This window comes from Hippoglossus stenolepis, chromosome 3 (assembly GCF_022539355.2).
Source record: "Hippoglossus stenolepis isolate QCI-W04-F060 chromosome 3, HSTE1.2, whole genome shotgun sequence".
NCBI lineage: Eukaryota > Metazoa > Chordata > Actinopteri > Pleuronectiformes > Pleuronectidae > Hippoglossus > Hippoglossus stenolepis.
The window spans coordinates 13276633-13304144 of record NC_061485.1 but is presented as its reverse complement, the minus strand read 5'-3'; the positions used below and the strand labels follow the sequence as shown (position 1 = coordinate 13304144).

General features: G+C 42.2%; 1 protein-coding gene across 1 annotated transcript in view; it reads right to left on the bottom strand.

Moving 5' to 3' along the window:
- uba7 (ubiquitin-like modifier activating enzyme 7) overlaps positions 1–25224 on the bottom strand; it is a 34726-nt gene extending 9502 nt beyond the window's left edge. Inside the window, exons 1-21 of the mRNA XM_035151538.2 lie at positions 25023–25224; positions 24780–24948; positions 23915–24049; positions 23492–23598; positions 23319–23409; positions 22433–22559; positions 22133–22230; positions 21890–22039; positions 21236–21400; positions 20979–21083; positions 20779–20859; positions 19965–20120; positions 19237–19402; positions 18951–19147; positions 18158–18222; positions 16567–16777; positions 14166–14237; positions 12836–13037; positions 12653–12744; positions 11131–11223; positions 9940–10131 (exon numbers count right to left, since the gene is read on the bottom strand). Coding sequence (XP_035007429.1) covers positions 9940–10131; positions 11131–11223; positions 12653–12744; positions 12836–13037; positions 14166–14237; positions 16567–16777; positions 18158–18222; positions 18951–19147; positions 19237–19402; positions 19965–20120; positions 20779–20859; positions 20979–21083; positions 21236–21400; positions 21890–22039; positions 22133–22230; positions 22433–22559; positions 23319–23409; positions 23492–23598; positions 23915–24049; positions 24780–24948; positions 25023–25069 — 2721 coding nt within the window. The 5' untranslated portion in view covers positions 25070–25224. The remainder of the gene's footprint in view (positions 1–9939; positions 10132–11130; positions 11224–12652; positions 12745–12835; positions 13038–14165; positions 14238–16566; positions 16778–18157; positions 18223–18950; positions 19148–19236; positions 19403–19964; positions 20121–20778; positions 20860–20978; positions 21084–21235; positions 21401–21889; positions 22040–22132; positions 22231–22432; positions 22560–23318; positions 23410–23491; positions 23599–23914; positions 24050–24779; positions 24949–25022) is intronic.
- Positions 25225–27512: the final 2288 nt, after the last annotated feature.

Below are 27512 nucleotides of genomic sequence, written 5' to 3'. Positions count from 1 at the left end.
CCTTGAAAAGCTACAGTCTTTCTGTATATAAACTGAGTCCAACATCATTTTCAATTCAGCACAAAAAGCTTCGGCCAACACAGTCTCACTCAGTGTTATTGTTTTCCAGCCAGAATAACCCACACATGCTTTATCTAACCTGACCTCTTAGAATCACATGATTCAGAGTAATAACACATGTGCATCCTGTTTTGAGGCAGATTAATCAGACGTGATGCTGGTGAAAAGTGCTTTCAGAGGGTTGGGTCCCACTGTACATTATCAGGAACATGTTGGTTTGTGTTTTCCTGTTCTTTCTTACAGAGGGACAACAGCACTGTCATGCAAAATGTGCCCTTTGTCTGCGTCATCTGCTACCTGATCACTATTGATCCACACTCTCTTTGGAGTGCAGCGGAGAAACAGATGGCTGGGACCTCCAACTGCTCACTGCAGCCCTCTGCGATTAAATGCAAACACCCCAGAGAATTGATGGGACAGCAGTTGTAAGCTGCTGTCAGACATTTTCCTGAAAGTTTCCGCAGGAGCTCTGCATCAGAACGTAAATCTCGGAGTCAGAACTCAACAAAAAGAATAATATCTTATGATGAAAAAGAGGTGTCAAACACGTAGAAGATACAGACATAGATTCGAAGACGAGATTCAAGCGCTTTTGGCGATGAGGGCAGATGCTGGTGTCGTGCAAAAACGTGTGATTTCCAGTGTGATATATAGATTATGTCCTGCCTCCTGCGTGCTCCACCCAGGCTCCACCCCTGGCCTGAATGTTCCAGACATTTTCCAGTTGTATTCATACGTGCGTTCTTCACATGTGACACCATTTTCTGGACATTTTCCAGAGTTCATGTCAGACAATAGCTTTACACACTGTCTATTTAAGACATTATAAATGGAACAATCTGTATCAAAGGCAATGCATATTTAAGACTGTTAACCATATGCTTTGAAGAATGTGATATATGCTGGTGGTGCTGGGTGGAGGAAGAAGAGGAGGAGCAGCCCGCTCAGCAGTATGCAGACGCTCCTCAGGACAGTGACCCACAGGCTCATTTCAGCCCGCTGCCGCTGAAAGGCTTCCATTGACGTGTAAAACAGCAAACAGAATCTCAATGTGATTGTCTTTCAAATGAGAAGATAATGGCGCTCCACCTGACTGAAGATGACCTGGGGCAGAAGGTCTGAGTCAATAAAACGCTCCTCTTACAAATGGGCCACGGACACGTTGGAGCCTGCAGAGACACTCACACAGTATTTCTCCGATTGCTGTTGCACTTAAAAAGCCATTCATTCTCATTGAAATGTTGCATAGGGATTTATGGGATGGTCCAAACACAAGTGTGTCATTTCTAATAAATGCTTAAAAGTCTATTAGTCCACGTTTCTTTGACAGAGGTTTTGTCGATATATGAATAATATTAATGATCTCTTACACTAATGTATGTATTGTTTTATTTCCTGTACAAAATGGTAAAGAACACTTGATGCATACTACTATAAGTCCATACTGGTGTGTATAGTGGAACTGGGACACAGCTGTAACATCTACGAATGTGTCACTGACAAGTTTCAATTCAACATGAGCTTATGGCTCTGGATGTAAACTGTGATCAATGTGCCCTTTGGTGTCACATCCCAATTTGTAGCATCGATCAGCTGCTTTAGTAACCAAAGGTCACTCTCTTTGGCTGTGTGCTGTAATGCAGTGTGGAGAGATGTAACGCTTCTATGTATTGGTCACTGGAGCGAGTTATTGATATGTGTGAGTCAATACGATGTCCATTCCTTGTCAGCGGTTAAAAGGCTGTTGCTTTATCTGATGTCGGACACAAGCAAGTAAAACAGACACAAGACTTTCATACGGTTCACCGGGAATCGGACACTTAATGGGGCACAGTGACGCTGCATCCGCTCAGTTACAGCAGAGGAAATTCTCAATTATCCTTTATTTCAGCAAAAGTGCATAAACAGTATGTAAAGGTACCACAACTAAACATATATAATTATTTTAAATTATATATAATTTGCCAGAGATGATTGAGCCTTCAGTCCTCGAACCACTCTGACCTTTGCCATATGTTTTAAGGGAATTAAGGGAAAATAATCTGGAGGTAAAGCCAACACTTAGCATAAAATCAATAACAAACACCCATTAGTAAATGGGTAAATAACCCTGCAGCCACAATCTGTTAATGCACAATAACTGTTCCAATTCCTTTATGAGCACATGCATGTGGCTTTAAGACCAGTACAAAGTTATTTTCATTCTTTTTCCATTAGAGAACACAGATATGTGCATAAAGATATGTGCATATAGCAGTATGGAAAAGATCTATAGATGTAATGAACCAAGTTCTGGAAAATGTTGCTCTGCACATTTTCCAGAACTTTTCCTGTTGGCCCCCAAGTAAAATAGTTACTGGGAAGATTTGAAAAAAACTGCATAAAAAATGTCAGGAAAATTTACAGTGAGTGAGTTGATGACGTTTCTGACACATGATAGGGACAAAACTGGGGGGTTGTAAATATCTCAGGATAAAAGAGAGGAGCCACGTAGAGGATGCCAAAGATGATGGATCGGCATGAACTCGAGCTGCCCTGAATCTTATAAACTGCTCAATAAAAAAATGCTGCCTCCTGCTTAGTTTGTAACATTTCAGACTAATTTTATAAAGGAAATTATATAAAAGGGCCTTAAATGTTTAATCAGTGGCTACATAATGCTTAACAACTGAGGCTAAAGCTGCAATGATATTGAACAGTAAGCTAACATAAGCCAATTGAGCCAGTTAGCAGGACATGCTAAAAATCTGCTGACATTAGAACAGAATACAGTAAATACATACATTTATGCATTTGCTCTTTTATTTTAAATTTTTTTGGAAAGTTAACACGCTAAAAAAAAGATAGCCCTCTATTTTATATTATTTATCAATTAGAGCTCCATCTACCATCTAAAGTCCAAAGTTTGACAGGCAGCTGTGCCGGGGTGAAGGTTTTGTGAATGGTCAATTAGAAATGCCCTTTTTAATATTGTGAATGCTTTCTGTTAAACTATGGTCAGAGGTCACGGTCAGTTATATGGAGCAGTGTCTCTGACAGGTAGGGATTCACTGCCTTGCTCAAGGACTCTTCAAGAAAGTGATTCCAGATTCAGGTCTGAACCCTGAGCTCACTTATTGAAATGCAGTCCTGTTATAGTGTTTCTCATGAAAGACTCTGGCCTCTGTCTTAAATATGTAGGAGATGAGGAGATGTGATTTAGGATTTTAAACTGAGCTGCTAATGAACAAGTTACTTTTTATTTGGCTAAATGGGGAACATGTGTGTTGAAACTCTGAGCAACACTCCATGAATCAAACTGTATAAAAGATCTGGATGGATATTATTCAGAGGGCTTTTATTTAAATGATCTACTATTGTCTGTGCGTGAGAGTTTGAACCCTCTGATCTAATGCACTTCATGCAGATTCCCCTGTTGATGACAAAAATGGGAAGATAGTGAATAAAGGGGAACTTAAGCGCAGCACTAGTGGAACAGTGCAATATAAACCAACAGATGACTTAACAACATAAGGCCAAACGCACAATACCGACAACAACTACAAAAAAAACAACAGAAGGCACAAGCCGCCTGTGTTGATCACAGATTACTCATTATCCCGTGAGCACTATTCATGTATGGGGTCTTGAGTTACAAACTGCACAATGCAGCTCCATGCCGCAGCTCCCGGAGGAGTACTGAGGAGCCGTGGATCGTGTTCACCCTGTTCCTTTACCGGCACAGTCCGAGGAAACCAACACAGATTTAACCACATGCGAGGCAAATCTCCCCCTTTGTTGTTCCCTGTCCCCCCCGTAAGCCAGCCCCTGTTATTTGTGTGACAGATGTGTGACCCCCAATTATACAAGTGCACTCAAATCACGCTCAAGTAGCTGCAGGTTTGGCTGTCCACATGCAAACCAACATATTTTTCCAAGGTGTGAATGAAATGCTATTAGAAACAGAGATTAGCGTAGGTGAACACACAAAAAAAAGGTCCCTGCCTCCTCCTGGTGCTCCACAGACCATACCACCACATCACGTTAAGCGCTCTCTGGGAAATCTGGTTTCAATACATTGCTTCCTGTGAAGGCAGGAAATAGCCGTCATTTCTGCAGGCAATTAACAAAGAACCAGTGTGAGCATTGACCTTGGAGTGGCTTCCTTGAGATCAGGAGCCTTGCCTCCGACGCTGCTAATTCAATTAGTTGCTGAAAGGGCAAGTTGGAGAACAGGGGCACAGAGGGAGCGTGAAAGGGCACAAAGTTAAGACCAGTGTGTGGAGGATGTGTGCACAGACACGGAACAGGGAGTATTTCCATACAAGCAGGCAGCCCAGCAGACAAAGACAGCATGGGCTGGTATGTATTGGGCAAGCTCCTGCAGGGGTTGAGGATGGAGCTATTTAATACCCAGCTGAACATGTCCTCCTCTGTCCTGACCCTCAGGTGGTGTTTTACCGAGGCTGCAGCTCAGTTACAGCTGCAGCAGAACTCATTAATCTTTGCTGCTCTTGAAATACCCTTTTATGTTTTCTGAGGTTTTTGTTTCCAGCAATAACACGACCGTCTGCTGAGGTGAACTGAGGCTGACTAACTGTACGGCCTCTTCCAAAGACTTCCTTTCCGCACAGTCACGAACTTCTGTTTGGTGCTGGGCAGCTATTGGAAGCAACACTGATGAGAACAGTTAGAGTGAACTGAAACAAGTTGTTAAGTTATAAAACTGAAGCAATGAGATAAAAGACGGTAAATGCTTTATAGAGCTTGGGAAGCTGAGTCAGTTGACCCATTGATTATGTTTTAAACTAGAGCAGAGCATATACCTCCATCAAGGCCCAAGTGAGGACTCATGGCCTTTGAATGTATGTATATCGCTGTGGGCATGAAGGAGGCTCAGTGAGCACCTCCACGAGAACCAGGGAGAGGTGATTGGCACAGCGGAGACAAGTTGGCCAATCAACTCTCCCTGGATTCAAAAGGCAGCAGCAGAGGGACAGAGAGAGAGACACAGGGACACAAGGACTGAGACGCACATGAGCTAAGCTCATAGAGGGGACATACATGGAGAGACTGCAGAGGTGCCAGCTGTAAAGCTGGAACGCCAGCAGAAACTGCTGGCAAGTTTATGTTTAGAGTTTGGTGACATTATGTTTGACATTCTGAAATAAAATGTTAAAGCCCGAATGGCTTGTCTCTGGCTGAAGCAATGAGATAAAAGACGGTAAAGAGCCCGAATGGTTTCCACGTCTGCCACTATCCAGAAATAAAGCCAAAATATACCAGATACAAACGCTGCCATCTTGCACATTTGGAGCCAAAGTCTGGAACAATATATGATCAGGAGATTGAGTTACTGAAAAAATGTATCCATGTCCAATCCTCAACATGGAGGAGGTTGGTTTTATGACCTGCCACCAAATGGCGATGAAGATACTGTGGGTTCACTTTTTGGGAGCAGCCATGTTGTCCATCGTTATATACAGTCTATGGCAATGGCAAAGTAAAATAATACTCCAGCTACTTAGATAGACTATATAATAAGACTATATAACGATGTCTATGCAGATTTTATTGCAAGTATTTCTGGCCATTTTATAAGAAGTTCATCTCTGGGTGTTTGCCAAACTTGTTCCCTCTTTAATGTCATGTGCCTCGCTCCCCCAACTGAAAAACAAACACTGGGAGGGAAGTGATACTAAAGAGCCGCAGCATTGAGCCGACCAGCTCCCATTTGTTTACATATTTCTGCCTCCATATGGAGAACAGCGGCAGCAGGGGGGAAGCCAGGGGAACTTCCTATTTTGGGAAACAGCTGCTTTAAAGCAACAATTTCTGGAAAATGTTTGGTGTGGTGGGAGAACAGGGAGTCGCTTATTGAGTTTTATAGTGCGAGTAAAGCAGGTGTGTGGAGACAGAGAGGCCACATCTAAAACACCTGATTCAAAAGCCTCCAATCACAGCAATCAGCTCACTCACTTACTTTTCTTTGTCAGAGTTGGCACAGTGAAGGTCACGTTGCTGCAAAACACGTAACGCTGTGATGTGGTAAACGATGGACGGACACTGGGTGGGCCGCGACCAGTGAGATGTGAGTGCTGTTACTTGATATTAATGAACTGAGGCTGATCTCGGGAAGGGTGAGGTCCGAGTCATTGCAAAAGTAAGCTGAGCTCTTGATAGTGCATGTCTGATCAGTGATATTCAACAGCTGCACGTCTGCAGCAGCTTTAAAGTCTGTCTAATAAAACCTCTGATCTTGGAGAGATTAGAGATACAAGAGACTATTAACAGGCTTGTTGCTTTTGTTTCCGCTTTTACAGCTGTGGACGGATTTCTGCAATTTTAAATAATTCATATTTACATCCTATTTTTCTTTTACATATTTCTGTGCATAGGACTGAAAAGTGGTAACCCTATTGCAGGGCTCAAAACGTGCAAAGACTTATGAAAACAGAGCCTACATACAGTTTTTAAACATTATGCTCTCACTTTCCTTGGTGAGGTCATGTCTAGACCATTAGTGAGACACGGGAGATCACTGGAAAAGACAAGCATCCTTAAAACATCAATAAACATCACCCAGGAAGCTGCAGAGAATATGAGCCCTTGACTCTAGACTGGAACATGAATGCATATTGAATGTCAAATGGAAAAGGAAATCTCAACTAAAACTGAGGTAGATATCTGTATCAATATTTAATAGTTCAAAATTGGTTTAATTGTCTTTACGTTGAAGAAATAACTATTAATAATTTTAATATGGATCCCATAAATCACGTTATCAAAGTATTATGGTTGACGTACTGAAGAAATGACAAACTAGAGCTGTTTTCAGACACATATGAAGAACGCGGCAGGAGATTGTCAGGGTCAGACGCGTTCACAAGAACAGAACATTCAGGTGAGGGATGGAGCCTGGGTAAAACAGGCAGGAGGCAGAACATAACATATAAATGTATTTGCAGCCATCGCATGTTTTTCTTAACACCAGTTTCAGCCGACAACCTTGTTGTCTTTCCAGGTTGACATCTTAGTCTGCATCTTCTACATGTATGGCACCTTATTTTTCATCCTGAGATAGTTGTATTCTTCCAGTATCGCAGCCACTATGTGTTTGAGATGTCATCAACACGCCCACTAGCTAGGAACATTTTTAGAAAATGTCCAGAGCATCTGACTCAGACATTCGTATTCTCACATACAGCCCCTCTGGAAAACTTCAGGAAAATGTGCGGACTTCAGTGCATGTCTGAAAGCAGCTTATGTAATGGCGGACACCATTTTGTTGGCACAGTGCAGGTTACATACATTTGTGATGAGATCATATCAACCAGATACTTTAATGGATGGACAATTTGGAATCATTTCTCTCACTGCAACAACTGATGCCATTCGATGCTTCTGACTCACCATCTCATACTCAGAGGGTTGAGGGATTGGAAGCCGACAACAACTCCTTCTTTCTCTCTTTGAAAAAAGCTAACCACACCACACATGCTCCTCATTTAGAGCCATGTCCAATTCTCTAAGATTTGTCTCTAACTCCCTAAACACCGGCCCAGAGCCTCAGAGATGCCTTGTTTTCCTCCGGTGGTGTCCTGCCTCTGCTCTTTTTCCTCTGCTGAACAGCACAAAGCCTGAACGCTGATGCTGCAACACTGAAAAAAGCCTGGTAAAGCCTAATGTCTTTCCATCCCTCTGACTACATGATTCAACACTGGAATATAAACCCTCTGGCTGGTGATGATGTCAGGTACTCTGACTGCGTGACCGCAATCAATCACTGGAGTGGATCCAATGTTCCACGCTGCTCGGACAATGTTGTGTTTCGTCCAGAAAATATTAGAAGACATGGAACAAAATTATGCAAGTGTGGGGAAACACTTTGACCGATTTTACACTTGACAACTGTGAGAACACCAGGGTCTTTGTAGAAAAGTAAGAGGGCATGTGTGGAACTTCAGGACTGCACAGCTGCCTCTGTCATCACAGCAGCCTTTTATGCAGCTGCAGCATTTTTTGCCCGTAACCAAAGCTGAAACCAGACCTACACTGTCTCAGAGCCCCCTGTCACTGCACCCTCACGTCCTGCGGGACGGAGTTACCCTCACACGCTGACCCCCATTGACCCCTGTCTGTCAGAGGTTCAGAGCCCTGAGTGAGAGAGCTGGGGAGGGCAGCTCCAGTGTCTGAGCTGAGAGGTAACATATTGAGGCCTGGGAGAGGGCAGCAGGAAGATTGGACCACATATCCATTCAGACTTGACCCAAAATAATAACCCATGGATTTGCTTGGTTGGTAGCCATTTTGTGTTTGTAATGTAAATGTACAGTATGAAGCTTCTGCCACTAGGGTTCTCTCAAAACAATAACAAAAGACCTAGGCTGTGTCCGAAATCACTCGCTTATCACTATATAGTGCACTATACGGTTAGTTTTGCCATTTTGTAGTTGTGTCTGAATGTTTAGTGAAGATTTTATACCCAATAGTTGTTTCTCAATGCATCGTGTAAAACGGTGTACAACCGATAGTCACTAACTGAGCAATATCTACCATCATGCATTGCACTCGCGGCGGAGAGACGAAAGGAGCGAGGGCAGCAGGAACAACCCGACCTGTCTTATAAATGTAATAGGAGCAGCACATCACAGCACAAACAAGTTTATTTCTACATTTAAAGATGAACATTCAACATGTTTTTTTACATTAAGGTCTTAATACTAAGTGTAAAATAAACATCTAAAATTTACTGCGGGATTTTCTATCGTCCGGCATTGTTATTGTTGTACGTCATAATCCTGACAATGATGTCATGCCCAGTGTGGAGAAAATGTGCAGAGTCGTGCCCGAAAGTGTTTTTGTTCTTTTTCCCAATGAGCTCACTGTATGGTCCTCTGTATAGAAGTCACTATAGTGAAGGGAATTGTGAGTGAGTGATTTCAGACACAGCCCTAGTTGGATGATGACGTAAAGCAGCATAGGATCATGGGAGTTCAAATCATGTTCACAGATGAGGAGAATTAAAGTTTTATTCGTATTACGCAACAAACGACAATAAAGCGACCAGCGACCAATACAAACAGTGGAAGGCTAAAACAGCTAACTGGCTAACTAACTAGCAGTGTGTTTTTTTCCCCTTTGTCACACATCGTTTACCCTGGAAGTTATAGCAGAGACGTGCAAAATATGACACATTTAAATGGAGACCAAAATGAAACTTGCCATTACCTTGAGTTGTCTAAAGTCAAACATTATAGGAGACAAGCTAGGGGCGCTAAGGGGGCTGCAGGACCCCTTACAGGTGAGTGAATTTAATTACAGGGCGAACATTTTACTAAACAAATCAGTGAAAAGATTTTGGATTTGAATGTCGGTAATAGTTAGTCTAATCGTTTCTAGACATTTTAATGAAGAGCGATAGACAATAATGAACCTTGTCTGACCTCATACAACAATTTGACCCTAAAAGACTCTTGACTTACGAGAACAAGCCTCTTTCTTTTCTCTTTCGTTTGAATTAAAGTTGCCTTGAATTCACTTAATTTGTATAAACACAGAAGCAGACATTTGTTACTTACCTACACTTAAATACCAAGAGGATTATATGGAGCCGGCTAAAGACATGGCTTATATGCAAGTGATTGAGAGTTAGCAGTGGTCTGTTACGCTGAGAGCACTGATTCATGCCCTAATGCTCTCCAGCCAGAGAGGAAATAAGTAAACCTACAAAGGACTCAACGGATTTATCCACTAAGCAGACAGGCTTAAATTATAAATGCAGATACAGTAAGGGTCTGTCAGGCCGTATAAAATGCCTCACTCAGGTCCTGGAGGTGACTGACTGCTTCAACAAGTGTGACTAAAAATGGCCTGTGGGTGTACGGAGCTGTTTCTAACCTTGAATTTCGGGGGCTGGTTCGGCAGGCACATAACAATGTTCTGGATAGCCAGGTTGATGAAAGCTGATCGGTAAAACGCGATGTTCTGGTGACCCAGCACCACTTTATACAGCTCCAGGCACATCAGGCCTGCCACTGCCGCTGTCGTGGTCGCTATGGCGGGGATGATCCTCCCGGCGATGCGCTTACTCTGTGAAGGAGACAAAGAGGAGTTCACTTTTAACAAGATCCTCATTATAATCAAATTCCACTGGGATGATATGAGCATATTCTTTTGTTTTCCAGGAGAGTAAGAGTATCTACGATTTGTGGCTGAACTAATATCTATGTGTGTGTTCAATTTGGTGCAACTTGATTGAATTTGAGGGAACTGTTCTCTGCGCTCTACTGAGTGCCATTCTAGTATTATATAATCGATTATCAATTCATAATCAATTCAACTCCCATTGTGCTCCACTGCTTTTATTTTACAGCAATGATTTTAAATAGAAAACACAAGATCAGCTCATAAGATATAATGCATTGTTATATAGGATCCTACTCCATCAAGTAGCAAACACCATGTAAATAAACTTTATGTTTTGAACTTGCATTTGAAATGTGAAATGCATATGAATAAATTTGTCCTCCGAAGAGGGGGTGGCAAGTTAATAAAAATAAAATCAGTTTTGGAAAATATATCCTAATAATAACATTTACAGTATTTACAGTAACTGATAATGGGCTAAGTGTGTAGGTATAATGTATGAACGCATTTATGTCAACAGGACTAAAGGGTGAGTAAGGGTAAAGTTATTCCCAAACAAGATGCAGCATGTGGTCTCTGCACGATTACAAAAGGTAACCCTCTTTTGTCTCCCCTCACTCAGCAGTACCCATCCCCCCACCCTCCATAGCTGCAGCAGCAGCAGCGGCTGGTACAAGGCCTGGCTCAGGTGTCACCTCCCAGGCGACAGGTAAAGTGCTGTGATTAGTTCTGCTCCCGGAACAATAGGCGAGCAGGCCGTTTCTGTGGCTTTGGGGCAGGTGTGTGCGGCACGGACTCAAAACATGACCCTGAGGGGGTCTGCGACATTTTTTTTTTCTTTTTCGAAATCCGTACCACCTCTCAATTCATCTTTCTTTCCTCTTATGTTTTCTATCCTTCAGCGCAAGGTTATTAGATGATGCATGTAGTGAAAATGTTGACCTGGAGGCGATCTGCTGGGGGGATGGCGTAGTTCTCGGCCCTTAGATTAGAAGCTGCGACGATGTAGTCCATGTGGAAGTTACCGTCGTCATCCTGTGCCAGATCAGATGTTAAACACATATCAGTCATCCGTATTAACAAGGATTGAAACACAGCAACAAAACATACATACAGCTCTGTTATTATTTTCTTTAATTCCAGGTTTGAAACTCCACATTCGGTATTAGCTACATTACTGCTCGGAGGCCTGACATTCCCTGTGATGTTTGCCCGCTTTGAGCTTTGAAGGCTTTGTTGTTTCGTCCGTTAAATCACTCTAATACATGACTCGGTCACCCCATCAGAATGCAGTGGAAATCAGATTTCTGTTGTGATGGACTTGGCCAGTGAGGTCATGCCTCTTCTGCTGTGGCTGTACAAAGGCAAGGAAGGGGACTGTCACTCAGGGATGGCTTTAGGGATTGTGAGGACGCTCCGAGCTGGCAACCCGATGCCTCTGAATCCCTCCTACACACATTCCATCTATCCACAGCATGACCTCGGCATGTAGGGATAAAAATGAAGAAGAGGGCGAGGGGATCTCATTTTTTATTCAAGACATCCGATATGTGCCTGACTTACCTCATAAGCCTTCATTACTGCTTCACCTGAGTCACTGAATGCTTCACCAGAGCCTTAATCAAGCAGCCTGAAAGCAGCGCTCACTCACCTTTGCAACTACAGTAACTACATCTTTCCTGTGCCGCTTGCTCTTTGTTGAACCTGGAGCACCCCACACCTGAAGTAAACAGCTTTCCATTGGGCCAATATTGTAGCATTAATATTTGCATATGTGTGCAGAGTTGTATGGATCTGTAAATCTGAGCTGAGGTTTGCAAATGTGTACATTAATCTGTAAATGTGTGATGACATTTTGAAGTGTATTGAGATTTTTACATGTGTAGACAAATCTGTAAAAGCATGCACTGATCTACACGTCTGCAAAACCTAATGAAGTCCAGTCAGAGACGGATGAGTTGTTGAGTGAGGTGCAAAAAAAAAAAAAAAATAGTGACGAGTTGGTGGACAGAAGCACAAAGGACATGTTATAGAGTGAAATCTGCCCTGAGGGGTCCGAGTGTGTCACTTCAAAGATGTGGTTCGACACAGTTGAGGGGAGAAATTCTCTTTCCACTGCATCTCTCATAAAACAGTGTTATCACAGCTCTCACATTGGCCCATTCAGAAATAAATCGGTTCCATGTGTGTTGGCTGACTGAACTGTTCTTTTTACTACTTTTGCAAACAGGATGTACAGTTCCAAAATATACATCTTAGCTCCAGGGTGTTAAAACAGTGAACACAGAAGCTCTGTGTTGGGGCACAGCTCAGATTCAGGTCACTGAGGATCCCCCCCACAAAAAAGACATACTCTGAAAGCGCCCATAGACTTGAGAGTCGCTCCCTGCTAAGGCTCAGCTGCCACTCTGTCTACGGCATCTGTGGCGTGTGCAGCAGAGCTGTCACTACACTCTGGTCCTACCTTCTCAAAGTCGATGGGGCACATCCGCGCGGCAGAGCTTTTCAGAGATGGTGAGGCCAACTTTCCTTTCAACTCATCAAGTCGAGCTTTTCCTGGTGCAAAGAGGCAGAGATAGTAAATAAAAGATGTCCTGGGAGGACGTGAGGTAATAACAGGAAATAAAAGCGAGGGGTAATAGCTCACCTGCGTCATCACTTTCATTTCCCCTGCTCTCCTGCATCTCAGTGTCAGAGAGATGAATCCTTACGGAGGAGCTGGGAGTGAAAGATGGGACGTGGACAATTTCTAAGATTGTTCTGATAGAGGCTCCATCTCTTGTCCCTTGGATCCCGTAGATATGTCCATAGAGACTTGCTGCTGCCACCACATACTCCATATGTGTCACCTGAAACACAGCATCCAAATATAATAATAATCAGCACACCAGTTATCGGCACGGCTAACAGCTAACAGAGACCAAACTTTTCAAAACAATTTCTTATTGTTTTGTAAGGATGTATATGCACATTCAAATTGTTTGTAACCTTGTGTTATTGATGCACTAATGTACCCAGGTCTCCCTTGAAAAAGAGATCTCTATGGGACTTACCTGTTTAAATAAAGGTTTAAAAAAAGAATAATTTCAAAGACGAATCAATAGATGAACCGGAAACAACTCTGATTATAAAAGAAAAAGAAAATGATGGATTGAAATTGACAACAGCACTGAGTCCTTAGAATAATGATATTAAGGTAGTGCATTAAGGCCAATTAACTTCCAGTACACAAGCTGTAACCAAAGCTAACTTATACACACACACACACACACATACACACGCTAAAAATTTAACAAAAAACAAAAAAAATATATCCTGCATGAAACAGAAAATACAGATACAAGATAATATGATAATGACAGTTTAGTTTAAGTTGTGGATTTATGTCCAACAATTTTTATTTTCCCAAGAAAATTTTAAATAAATATTTAGCAATTAATATGACCAATATCCCACTTGGTGTAGAATCGAAATCATTCAGTATTTTACTCTTCAGTAGACTTTTCTAAATAAACATAGCGCTGCCTGTCAAAAGTGAGATTGTTAAAAAAAGATGCGTTGGCAACATTTCACACAGATGGAAGAGCAACAGGAAATTGTGATGGAGATAAAACCGAGACGACAGGAGGTGAAATATAATTCAGAGAGTGAAGAGATGAGGTCAACTCTACAAATTTTCTTTCTACCTACTATTAGTGCAATATAGGCCTCTGAGTTAGAGGATGGACAGTTTGATATAAGACAATTACCTCCTTTGTTAGTTTAGGTAGTCAGCATTGTTTACTATCTGTCTTTTATTGTCCATACACAGGTTACGTTGCGTTCACAGCTCAGATAAGAATCCAGTTTATGGTCGGAGTGAGGAAGAGCCTCTATCCGAGCAGATAAAGAAGGAATGTGAGTGATCATCACTGAAAACTGTGGCTTTTTTCAGTCCCTCCTGTTTGGTCTGAGGAACTGGACAGGAAACTACTCACGTTGTTCGGGTCAAAGGTCAGCGGGTGAGGGCATCTCTTCGTTCCAGACCAAAAGGCGAGTCCACTGGTCATCTAAAGAGAAGCAGGAGAAAACACCTTTATCCCAATGATCAGCTGAAAAAGGCTGCAAACATAAATACAGATAACGATGTTAGGGAGTGAAAAGGTTCAAATATATATATTTTTTTATATAAACATGAATGCACAACTTTTATGCCCTTTTTATTCTGACAGATACTGATATGCTGAGAAAGAGTTTTATTTTTTTAATTTTTAGAGGTCGGGCTCTTGACAGGAGTGACACAGTCATCTCACATAATGCATGGCGAGCACAGTATGTCAATACATTTCCTGACAACACAATCCTCCCTGTCTTTAGTTTTCTGGCACAGCAGGAGGTCAGTAAATCTTCCCAGAGAACGGCCAGACTAATATTGTTATCACTCGTGTGCTGACTACACAATTTGTGAGTCCAATAACAACAAAGGGCCTGAGAGCTTTGATGTTGCCAAATGGCCCAAAAGCTGGGAAAGAGAGAGTGTCCTGGTGGTGCTGGTGGTGGCACTTTTCACTGTAGGGGTGTTTTCTATTGCAGCCAAAAGGCATCAACAACATTCTCCTTTTAACAAGCTCAGCCTCAGACGGCCTACAGGCAACACAGGGGCCAACAATGCTTTGTCCTTCAAAAGGCTGATTGGGAGTTTCTTCTTATCTAAATCACAAGTCTGTGGATAGAGGGTATCATACGATGTACATATTATAAAGACCATTTGAGGCAACTCTATGATTTGTGATTTGTTTGATGCAAGAATATCTAATAAGTCGATAAGGTGACAAAACAATAGAATCACAACTAATGATGATCCTGTATTGTATCTTGTACTATCTCTAATTACGTTTATGAATCAGAAAACCACAAAAAAACATCACTTTCTTTGAATCATCAAACAGTGAAAAAATACTTACATCAATTCACTGATTCATAAGTTGTAATCCATTTATTTAATTTCTCCTAAAATCTTAATCGTCTATTGCTTGATAATTATACGACTGTAATTAATCAGCCGGAAAAAAATAAATACAGCATGTATTTGTCTCAATTGACAATATGAGGCCTTTACACCAATAACTGACCACACTTAAGATGCATAATTCAACATTGTTCCATACGTCTTGTTTCAAATTCAGCCATGTGTCAAAGTTTAAACACAGATGCAGAACCACGGTCACTTGGCCCCCGGCCACTAAAGTCGCGGTTATGTCAAGCGCGCGGCCGTGTGTCACGCCTGTGTGCCAGTATCTGTCAGGTTGGTGTGTAGCCGTTAACTGACATTAGCTGCCTTATCTTAGTTCCTCAGAGAGCCTGTGGTCAAAACTGACTTTCCAGGAGCACAATGTAATCACAATTATCTGATAGGTAACCAGGTCAAAGAGAACTGTGAAAAAAGAGAAACTAAAAGTTGGAACCGTAAATGTCTGAGAGTTCTTCGATGGTGTGTTGAGATAATATAATATTATTGTCGAAAGTCATAAGTCATAGGTGAGTTCTTCTCAACAGTTTTACAGGGAAGTGAGTTTCCTGCTGTTTGTATTTTCGTTCAGAGAGATCTGTTAAACCCTGTGGGGACACATATGTATAGTGAGGGTAGGGTCCTGTTTCTGGACTGAGGCTGGGGGTTAGTGAGGGTCTGTTTAGGTTGTTACTGAGCTGTCCCTGCCACCCCCCAACCCCCAGATGTGACAGCAACATGTGACATCCCTCTGTCTGCATGCTTCAACAGATCACAATCCCTCAGAGCTGCTGCAGAGATATTTATCAGCAATGGCCTTTCAGTAGTTCAGATTTCAAGCAAAAAGATAAAAGTCAGCCTGACTGAGCCTGGAGAAAAATGCTGCATTACTGAATCAGCAAATGGAAGGAAAATAAATGTGTACGACAGTAGAGAGTACAGAGTATTAGGGCCATTTAAATTGATATTGAGATTTCCAGAATAAAGTTGTAACATTACAAGAATAAAGTTATAATTTCCAAGAGAAAGGTCATCATATTAAGAGATGAAAGCTGTAACTTAATGAGAAAATAGGTTGTAATATTACCAGAGAAAAGTCTTAATCTAATAATAAAAGTCATAATTTCAAAAGAATAGAAGAAGTTGTAACTTTTTTATATAACGGGAGTATAGTTGTAATTAAAGAGAAATAAGTCACAATATTAAAAGATGTTGCAATATTTCAAACAATATTACGACCACTCAGAATCTCTTTGCACTTTTGTGCTGCACTGCAGTATTTAACTTGAACTATTACACAGACACACACTCACAACAGTGCCCCCTTGTGTCCATAAACATAAATTACACCTTTAGTCAGTGACATTTTCCCCTTGTGTGATTTTTTTTACGTGTTCGGGAGGAAAACAGTGCAGGAGCTGTTTGATGTCGTTGTTATACAGAGTCTCCCATCTGCAACGTGCCCAGCTCACACAGTCCTCCCAGTTGGTTGGACGCTTTCCTCCAGTTGTCATGTCCTCCAGGCTGCGCCACACACCCCCAAGAACCTCCAAGGCCTCAGCGTCTCCATGGCCAAGAGTCCGCTCTACAAAGCCCGAATCACTGCAAGAAACAGTGCAGCAATTCCTTATGGATTATTAAGACAGTCATAATCACTGTGAAGAAAGACAAGACAGGACAAGTTTGTCTCGTTGTTGATGTCTCACTAGTTGAACCGAGGGGGGAGGAACATTTGACCTGGAGAAGTGAAAATTGGGAAAGTCCTCGTGGAAAAATATAGTGTTCAGTCAAAAAGCGCCATAGAAGAATGACTAAACAGGTTTTTGTAAATTAGGGCGTAGTCTTGTTCGTGACTCAGACGGAATTCCTTTAGTGTTCGGCTTTGGACTCATAGAGGAAATGGGGTGTGTTGAATTTGCAGTGTGCTGGTCAGTCTATACCCACAAGCCGGGACAGCTCACCATACAGTGTTAAAAAAATAAATAAAAAGGGGGATCTGCCTCCTCTGCACATAGCTACACCCAGACAGGTCTAAACAGGAACATTTTGAGTCACAGTTCTGCAAAGAGGTGCACGAGTGGAAGAGAAACACAAAACATGACTGTTCCTTTCCACAACCTCATTAAGTATGACTTAAAATGTACCGGACTGCAACAGGTAGCTGACCTGCCCCATGAAAACGTCCGAATGCTTGTTCTTTCCATGACTGCGCTACAGAACACTGCAATAATAAGGCCTCTGAGGAATTTTTTTTTTGGGGGGGAATTCCAAAACACATGAAAGACATTTTAATTTCCCAACATCAGTGTAATGAAAGAAACTTTGTTGGCTTTGTGAAACTATCGAGCAATCTGCTCCAGTCATGTTTTTTTTGCTTCTCTACAGAAACAGACAGAAAGTGTAAGTACTTCACAATGAGGGGAGATTATAACAGAGCTCCCCAAAACAAACAGAAACATGGCTGGATTAGGGACGGCTCCGAGGCCCACAGCTCAGACACAGTGTGAGACTGGAAGCTCAGATCTGTCACTGACAAGCTGTTACATTATAATTAGGTCAATGCTTTATGATAAAAATCCATCTATCAGTTTTCCATTCAGCAGAGGCTTCTAAATCAAAAAGGCTTTGCTTAGCTGAAAGGCTCGATCCCCTATTTGGAGAAAATAGTGTCAGAGCTGCTGTGAAAGATAGTTTACAGAGTAGAGCCTTGGCAGTTCAGACTGTTTATGTCATTTTTCACTGGAGGTTTACTGCTGAAAGCCGACCGCACGTTTTCCTGTTTATAAAACAAAATAATGAGCTCCAACCACTTCATTAGCCCTGGAATGCTTTGTAAGAGAGCGTAAAAAAGCCTTGTAAAATCAGCAACCAGTGGTCGTTATGAGACAGCAGATTGGTGTGTGCAGCTTTTCACATATGCTGCTGGAGGCAACGTTTGTTGTGGAAAACGTTAAATCACATGAGGACGGCGTCACGTCTTACCTCAGGAAGAGATTCACATTTGCAGGTGTTTGTTTGAACAATCCTTCAAACTGGTCTCTGGCCCACTGAAGGAATTACACAGCAAAGTTAGTGTAAAGAAATTGTGAAAAAATGCATGTGACTATAGTTATTACGATCGGTCAGATGGATACACATCACACTTTATAATAATAATAGCAACACACTGTGTGACAAGAAAACCTGTGATAAAACTTAGATAGCAGTCCAGTCTTGTCATTACATATTTTGTAATTCTCTTCTCGACAGTGTCACAGGTCTCGATTCAATTCGGATCATTCTTTAGCTACACTAGCTGACTGTATACATGCCAACGTTGTTAAGTTGGTCAGTTGGGCCATCACTTAACTATCTGATCTATTTCCATTTAACATTCATGGCAGGGGCGGATCCGGGAACGGGTCCAGGGGGCACTGGCTCCAGGTCGTCACTTAAGCTGCTTTCAGACATGCACTCTACTTCCTTCGTCTTTCTCCGGAGGACGTGCATGTGTGAACGCAAATGTCCACCTGAATGGTGGAAGGACGTAAATGTGCACCTTATTGAATAAAGAACTGTGCATGAGTGTTGGACATATAATCGACCCCTCTGTGTAAATTGTGGCCCCTTAAAGGCCCCCGATTTATTAAAATCCTAGATCTACCACTGATTCATGGTATCCAGAGGGTGAACCCTCTGATCTGCTGACATTTACTCCAGTGCCACCTCAGGGCTGACATTTGTTTAAAGTTTAGTATCTTCAAAACTACTTAATGGATATTTTTGTACATCCAACCTGAAGAGTGTGCTCGATGCGGTGAGGGAAGTTCTTGAGCGTGCAGAGTGGGATGGCACCATTGGAACTTGACTCGCCAGGTCCATAAGACTCTGTCAGGTTAGGCACCACCACCTGAGTATGACCTCTGCTTCCCAGAGTTCCTCCCTCCAGTAACGGCTTCTGATGTTGAACGCAGCGTCCGTCAAGATAGACCCCTGGGCAGCAGAGAGGCATCAGTGTTTGCAGTCAAACATGTATTTCTAAAATGAATAGTGAATAATGGAGACAGGGTAAGAGTCCTCACTGGCTTCCACGTTATCGAGGGCTGCAGCCACTCCGTTGAGACCCATGAAGAAGTCGTACCCATACACCTCTTCACTGTCAGCGTCCAGGCGATTCTGATGAGCTGTGATTCTCATCTGCGGGTTTATCTCTCGCACTGCTTTGGCTGCTACCTCCGATTTTGGTTTCTGTTTACGGACAAGTGTGTGTGTGGGAGATAATGTATGTGAGCAACGTAGGTGAGATCAGAGCAAAATGTTGTTTGTAAATAAATATCTATATTTCTGTGAAACGTTTCCAAGGAATCGGCAAAATCAAACGGCCAAAAAAGACGTTAATAACTCATATAGTATCTTTCTTATGTCTTGCACCTCTTCTTTTATATAAAAGCAGAACCAGCCAATTTCTCGTCAGGATTTAAGAGTGGTTGCTGATTTTTTTCAACATACCCACTAACTGTGCTTAACTGTGTTCCATAAGTTGTTCAGACAATGGTAGACATGAGAGATCAGCTGCCTGATATACTCCTGAAATAAACAAACATACAAAACAAAGTAGCAAGAAATGATGGAAACATGGCAGCTGCTTTGTTGGACAAACGTTATTTGAATAGCGGCACCCCCAGTCTGTCCCACCAGTAGAAACTCAGACTTTTCCCCTTAACCAGATCCAACAAGAGCCACTGAGCTTTGATGGATTCCTCGGGACATGGAGGAGACTGTGACGCACTGATACTGTGAGTTTTCTCACCCCAATATCCTCGGACCTGAACAGGAACTGGCGATTCAAGTTGGATCTTTCTATGAAGTCCATGTCCGTTACGGTGATTTGCCCTTCTTCTCCTGCGCCGAGCCCCATGAGGGCAAAGTTTTTGAAAAGCTCACAGCCAATAGCACCAGCTCCGACCTTGAAAAAGACAAGATAGAGGGAGGATCAAAATAAAAGTATAATAGGTCGGATAATAACAGTTTTGAGATTCTTCTCTCTACCGTCACCAAGTGTTTACTGTTGGGTTTCTCTTTAATATTGTAATGTCCTCACCTTATTGTGTAAAATGTAGGAGATAATGTATATTGTGATTTGGTGCTATACAAAATAAAATGAGTTTAAATGAATTGGATAGTGCAAATGAATGTCACCAAATGTTACCACTTGTCAAAATGTTGAATACTGAATACTTGGAATACTATAAATCAATTTAGTCCTGTTAATGACTTGTTTCACTGCCTGATGCTTAGTGTGACGTTTTTACAGTGGTAAACACACACACACACACACACACACACACACACACACACACACACACACACACACACACAGGCAGTAAACAACAGTAAAAATAACAGTGTGAGAGGAAACAGAGAAAGGACTCGGCACTGTTGCCCGGCCCCTGCACACCCAAAGGTCAACGCCGGCAGGAAATGCCACCTGAATCACAGCCGTTTCCTGCATCTGCCAACATTAACACCAGACAAGATCAAAAGCCAAACACAGCTGGAGACCCTGATTTACAGCACAGAGAGACAGCGCCCCCTGCTGGACGACTCTGACCACCGGGCCTCACCAGGAAATACTTCTGCCTCTCAAGCTTCTCCTGGAACGCGGACCCAAACACAGCAATCTGCCCATCGTACCGTGTGCCTTTCTGCCAGAGACAAATACAAGAGTAGTTCGATTAGAGGTGAATCCGGCTCAGATCGATCTGACTGACTGCTCCTGTTTCCCACATGTGAAACGTTGAATTTGAGGAATCTCTTTACGTACTGCGGAAAAGAATCTCTCTGCCGGTTGACTCTCCTCTTGAGGGAGGCACTCCAGTGCATCAAAATATAGCCACTGCTGAAGAGGCGTAAATTTCCCGCTACATGCCTGCAGGTACATTACAGCAAGTGCACAGAGCAAAGTACAATCAGCCACTTTATACACACCTCCACCACACAGTATATCATATGTTGTGTGAACAGGCTTCATCAGAACCCAAAAGACAAAACTATGTTACAGCCATTGACCTGTGACCTCACCTTAATGACTTCCTGTGCAGCGAGGCCTCCAATGAAAGCGCTGAGAGGGGCCAGGTCACCCCGGGCTGTGTAGGACAGGTTTCGCACAGCAGCTTCATCCAGCTCTTCCAGCTGTGCCACTGCGTTCAGCTCTCCCACCGTGGCAACCAGGACATCTGCATCTGACTATACAGGGTTGAGCCACAACAACTGAGTAAAAATAATACGGTAAAGATTCCCTCAATTTTACAGATTTAATTTCAACTCAACAAACATCTGAGTTCATGTTTTCACGCCTGTCTGTTAGTTTCTTGGTTGGTTTGTATGTTTGTTTATGAGCAAGATTACACAAAAACTACTGATTGGATTACCATAAAACTTGGTGGAAGGATATTTTATGGGTCAGGAAACAACCCATTAAATTTTGGTGCAGTTCTCGGGGATCCAGGATTTATTGTCCTTTAACATTGTAAGCATGTGGCGTTTTTCAACATCTTCACTGATTTCTAAGAGGAAAAAAAAATTCATGGGTCTTGATGAAAGAAAATCAGGCATGTTTAGGACCTTGATATCTATAAGTGTGTGAAATTTGATTGATTTTGGGGAACGATGATTTTAACTAATAATACAACTTGTTTTGTAAACTTAGTTGAACATCGTTGATCCTTCACTGACCTGAGACCGAGTACGAGGCAGACGTTGCTCTTTCTTCACAAAGCTGTGGAGAGCTTGGAAAGCCAAGTGCAGCGTCTTATGCCTGGCTTGTTTTCCGTAGTCAGTCATGTTCAGGAGTTCAAAATCCAAGAGAGCCTCACTCAGTGGTTTCTGAAATTTATTTGGGAGTTATTTTATCAAGTGTCAACACAGTTTTTTCAAAAAGAGAACTCAAGAAAGTTCAAACTAAATGTTGATACTTACAAAACGTAACATGCAGGGCTCTTTAACCTCAGTCACTACTCCACCCCCTTCATATTCAGAAAAGGCTGAAGTGTCACCAATGCCGAAGAAGTAAGGGCCTGTTGATGAAGGCAACATAAACCGTTTTCAGTCAACAGTGCGATAAATCATTTAAATTCTACTGGGATGGTCACAGGAGAGGTTTAAAATGTTGAATGTCATGCGTGAGACTTGAGCGTGGCTCGTGACCAGACTGTGTGTTGCAAGCAGAGGAAAGAAACTGCAGATGGAAAAACGAGAAGTGCCGATAAAATAACTAACTTCGGACTGTGATCTCCACTGGGCTGATGCTGTGGAGCTCCGTCATGCCTTTGACTTCTGAGAAATAAACTTTAGTGCCATTTGCAAACTTGTGTTTTTCGTCTGTCCAGACCTCTCCAGGATTATTCTAAAATAAAAACCGCATTTACAACCATACATTTACATTTACAACACCTTAGAAAAAAGTTAGGAATCATTTAAATTTCAGGTCAGAGACAGGTGTTCAGACCTGGTATTAACATCCGCCTTGATTGACGTGGTCAGTACTGAGTACAGGTTTGAACATACCCAAATGGGTCCTGAGAGCCGATCACTCAGACCACATTCAGAGGTGGCCACATTGTTTTTGCTGTGTGAATACAACGCTTCCTTGGCCACATATGAAGGCCTACCTACTCACCTGACGTCCTCTGACCAGCTATAGTTTCATAATGGACAAAACATATTTTACAGCTCTGTGTTTCCCGTAAATTAACTTATTTGTAGCCAACGCCACTAAATCAACACAGATCACCACATAATGAATAATACTTTTCTTACATCCTCGTTCATTCAGCCCCTTCCGACACCTTTCTCTCTTGCTCCCTCACTCATGCCGACTCACACACACAAACACACAGTGATATCGGACACATATGTAAACTCAGACTGGGTTGAAAACAACATGATTTGTTCTTCGCAAACAGAAATGACAGACGTGTTTATTTGCATATAGAGTGGAGAAGTGAGATCCAATCACGAGAGGTCACAGAAGACACATTCCGGCTGTGTGAACAGACGTACGTAACACGGTCCACTTGTGATTGGATCTCTCAGGACGGATGTAAATACCAGGTCTGAACAGGGCCTTGAAATATACCTTAATTATCCAAATGAAAGACTTTACCTTGGAGACGCTCTGTATCATTGCGGATTCAAGCATCGCTCCATTCGGGTCCAAGACCTCAAACTCCTCCCCGAAGTCACAGAACAGCTGCCTGCATATTAAACCATGAGGTTTTCACTTCCTTCTCCCCCGTGCATCCAATCAACGTTTGACAGTTTGTCCTGAACACTTACCCACACAGTCCTTTGGTGTCTGCCACGATGAACTTTACTCCACGTGAATGGCAGAGGTCGCCAAAGCGTTTCTGATCATCCAGTGAGGAGTCAGTGAGGACCACCACCTGAAACACAACAGGCTCTCTCCACTCAGTGTGTTGTGGTGGTTGTATGTTACCTGAATGTCTGGCCTTCACTGTGCAGAATGGTGTACCTGCACAGTTTGACCCCAGAAGGCTGTTTTCACATTCATCTGCTGAGGGGGGAATATTTCTCTGTGCTCGCCCTGAGTGGGAGTTTAGTACGAGCAGCAGGAACAGATGGAATTTTTAACTAGTGTACTGAGCTTTTTTGGGATGAAAAATCATATCGGAAATTGATAACACAAACAAAGGCTCATATTTCTAGGTTTCCAACATGATGCACCATTTCGTCAAGTACCTGAAACTGTAGAAGCAGCTCCTCATCCAGTGGTGCAGTGTGGGCTGACACGTGCACATAGGGGTTTAGGGCTGAAAGCTGTTTTAGGGAGCACGTGGCTCGGTTCTGACCCAGATTGGACTCCTTCAGGAAGAACTGGGGGGAAACGAAATCATTGACATGGTATAAATCTTCCACCTTTAATCTTGTCAACAGCTGTTTCCCAGAATGAAGCATCAAACTCCCAATTACAAGTTGTGTTATGGATTACTTTTTACAAAATTAAATTGATTTACAAATACCACTATACTCCATGCATATCCGTCTGCTTTTTCACATGTACAACTAGGTTATCAGTATTCATGATGGGCAATATGGTACATTTATACAACTATTTCATTACTTATGTGGCATCTGAAGTAAGACTGAAAAAAAAGTCAAACATTGAGGTAGTATTATTAAGCAATAAAGTGACATTATTGTTGTCATAAAATCATCCTGAATCCGACAGCTTTTTAAACAGACAAGCAAATACTATAAAACATTTGGAAAAATAAAATCCTCTCATTGATGACATCATCATGACATGACACCCCACGTATTTTTTTCATTACAACAACCAGTCTGACAGTTTAAATATGATATGACTGTTCCTGGTCTCTCTCTCCCTCCCTATCTCGCTCCTCCCCTCTCTCTCTCCTCTCTCCTCTCTTTCCATCCACCATTCCCCTCCCCCCATTTCTCTCCTCTCACCCCAACCGGTCAAGGCAGATTGTTGAAGAAACTGATGGGTTCCTCCAGTATAATAAGGTCTTGACATTACTGGTCTCTGTTAAGTGCCTTGCGTTCATATATGTTGTGAATTAACAGATCCCAGAGTCAGTACCTGGGAGGACAAGTCTGTCCACTCGGTGTCTCCCTCGTCCTGGACAGTGACAGACTTCACTCCGGACAGAATCACGTTCTTGGCCACTTCCACTCCCAGTCCCCTCATGCCTGCTATGAGGACGTTGGCTTTGGCCATCCGCTGCATGGCGTCATGACCCAGGACATACCTGTGCAGGTGACAGAAACAGTGCATGTGTGTGGGCCAAGCAGTTAAACACAAGTATTAGTCTGTGGTACTTACAGCTGCCTGGAGTAGAACCCTTCATCGATTTTCCCGACCCCTGACATGTTGTTGTACTTGAAGTCGCGAAGCTCCAATATGAACTGTGCAGTCTGAAGTGAGAGGCAAGCTGAAGGCTACCAACACTGACCAAGTGAAACCGAACACAACAGGAACAGATACATACTGGTCGATTTCAATGAAACAAGCTTTCACTTTCGTTTCTCACGATTCTTTGAAAAGGTTTGTCTCTGCGCCAAAAAGCAGTTTCTGGATCGGCCACTAGAGGGAGACTCGGGATCGTGCAGGCACCAAGTTGTGACCTCAGCCCTGTGTTTAAAATGTGCCGGTTAGAAATTTGAACTGGAAGATTTTTAATCTTAGAAGTATTGATTTGCTCAATGGGCAAAATCTAAATTTCACAGCACTGTGAATATAAACATGAATCTGCCACTGCACAGCGTATATTCTGCTTATTGTTACTTTAATTGGATGTTGCAGTGTGAAATTCCTCTGTGCAGTTTGACAGAAGAAGGTTTTTCTCACATTAATCTGCTGGAAGGCTATAGTTTCTCAGTACTTACCTTAAATCTGAGTTTAAGACAAATGTATGATCAAGTATCACATATCATCTGTCCAGTGGTTTTTGTGTTATCTTACAAACAAGCATACCAACAAACAAACAAACAAACAAACAAACAAGGATGAAGACATAACCTCCTTGGTGGAGGTATGAATATTTGAATATCTCACAAAGCATGTCTGGAAGGGATCCTTAACATTTCCATGGTGACAATATAACAAAGATACACCTTGGTATTGCTTCATGTGTAAGTCATCATTAAACTCAGGCCGACGCGTGCCTGATGCTTTTTGGTGACCAGAAGTGATTCATCATTAGACATCAAGTAGAGGCAGTGAGATATGTGGTGCGCGGAAGAGGAAGAGACCAATTTAGAGGCTAAACAGGAACCTGCAATCAGGATTATGTTATCATTGTAATCTCACTATCTGTTCTGATCAGGTATCCTGTCAGCCACTCGTAACCTCTTCCGGCACAAAATAAGGTGCATTTGGGCCTGAATGATTTTGTTCTACAAAAATAATTCCTTGCACGACATCATGCTCAATACCGTACAACTCAGTATAAAACAGAAATATTTTTAACTCACTGTATATGCACGCTTCAACACTTGTTACTGCATCTCCGTCATGCAATACAGTTACACAATGTTTTAAATAATAACTAACAATGTTCTAGCCAATCATTGATTGAGATTGAGTGACTTAAATATAGAAGATAATCATTTACCCATATGAGAAATGAGTTATGCTGTGGGTATAATAATTATGGCAATAATTATAATCGATAAATCAATAACTATGAAGTATAACTAATCATTATTGAAGCAGTCTATATCCAAACCTGTAACAAACCAATTTATGGCAGTGTATTTCAAAATCTGCTGTGGGAATTTAATCTCAGTCCTTTCTCTGGAGATTCTCAGAGTGTCATGGACCAAACCAGCTGCAGTGAAGTGATGCGTGTTATTTGTTCCCTACCTCATGAGTCAGGTATGTGATTTACACAGGGACAGACAGAAACACTGGATGTCATGTCCTCCACACACTTTGTTTGTTCAGTCATTCGGCCTCTATCCATCACGTCCTTATCCAGCTCCAATCAAAACAACTTTCTCATGCAGTTTCAGGTCTTCTGCAGAACTTCTCCAACACGCTCTCTGTAACAGTAAGACCAATGGGACCGGGTCCTCATGGTTGGAGAAGGTCTTGTGACCCAACAGTTTGTGATCACTTCACTTTGGATTCATGGTGTTTATCTTCTGGACGCATTATGCTTCATTTCGTCAGTGATGATTGTATGGGGGATAAAAAGGCTAATTTATTGTAAGGTTCAGTTTGTCAGTATGCAGCAGGGTTCGACTTAAAAATGTTATTAGTTGTTTTCTTTATTATATTTAAAGGACACATAGCAGATGTCGTTCTGCTGGCAGAGTGGACACATTCCTCTCATAGCTTCCTTGTTGAAGTTGGCTATATTTGAAGACTAACTTCAGTTCTCATGTGAATGCAATGCAGCCCTGGCAGACATCCCACAGGCCCAGGAAGAAGGACGGAAGGAACAGATTGTGTGTTATTTTTAAGGTTTTTCCACAGACTCTGTGATGTCGGATGTGGAAGATAAAACACGATCCGACTCCTGGGGAGGAAACTATCAGAATACTTTAGAGCTTGTCAGGTTTCGCAACTCTCTCACACTTCCTTGTTGCGGGCGCGGTTTGGGTTCGTCTGCACCCGAAATCCCAATCAAGCCAGTGAGAATGACCACAGAGCTTCCGGTTTTTACCTTTCAAAAATAAACCTCTAAACACTTTCTACTTTCTAAAGCTTTTGCTTGTATTTCATTTCATTGCTCTTTTGCTGTATTCATTATTTCAAATTCGCTCTCTTTTCTGTTGTGTTCATGTTCTGCTCTCATCGATCCTACTT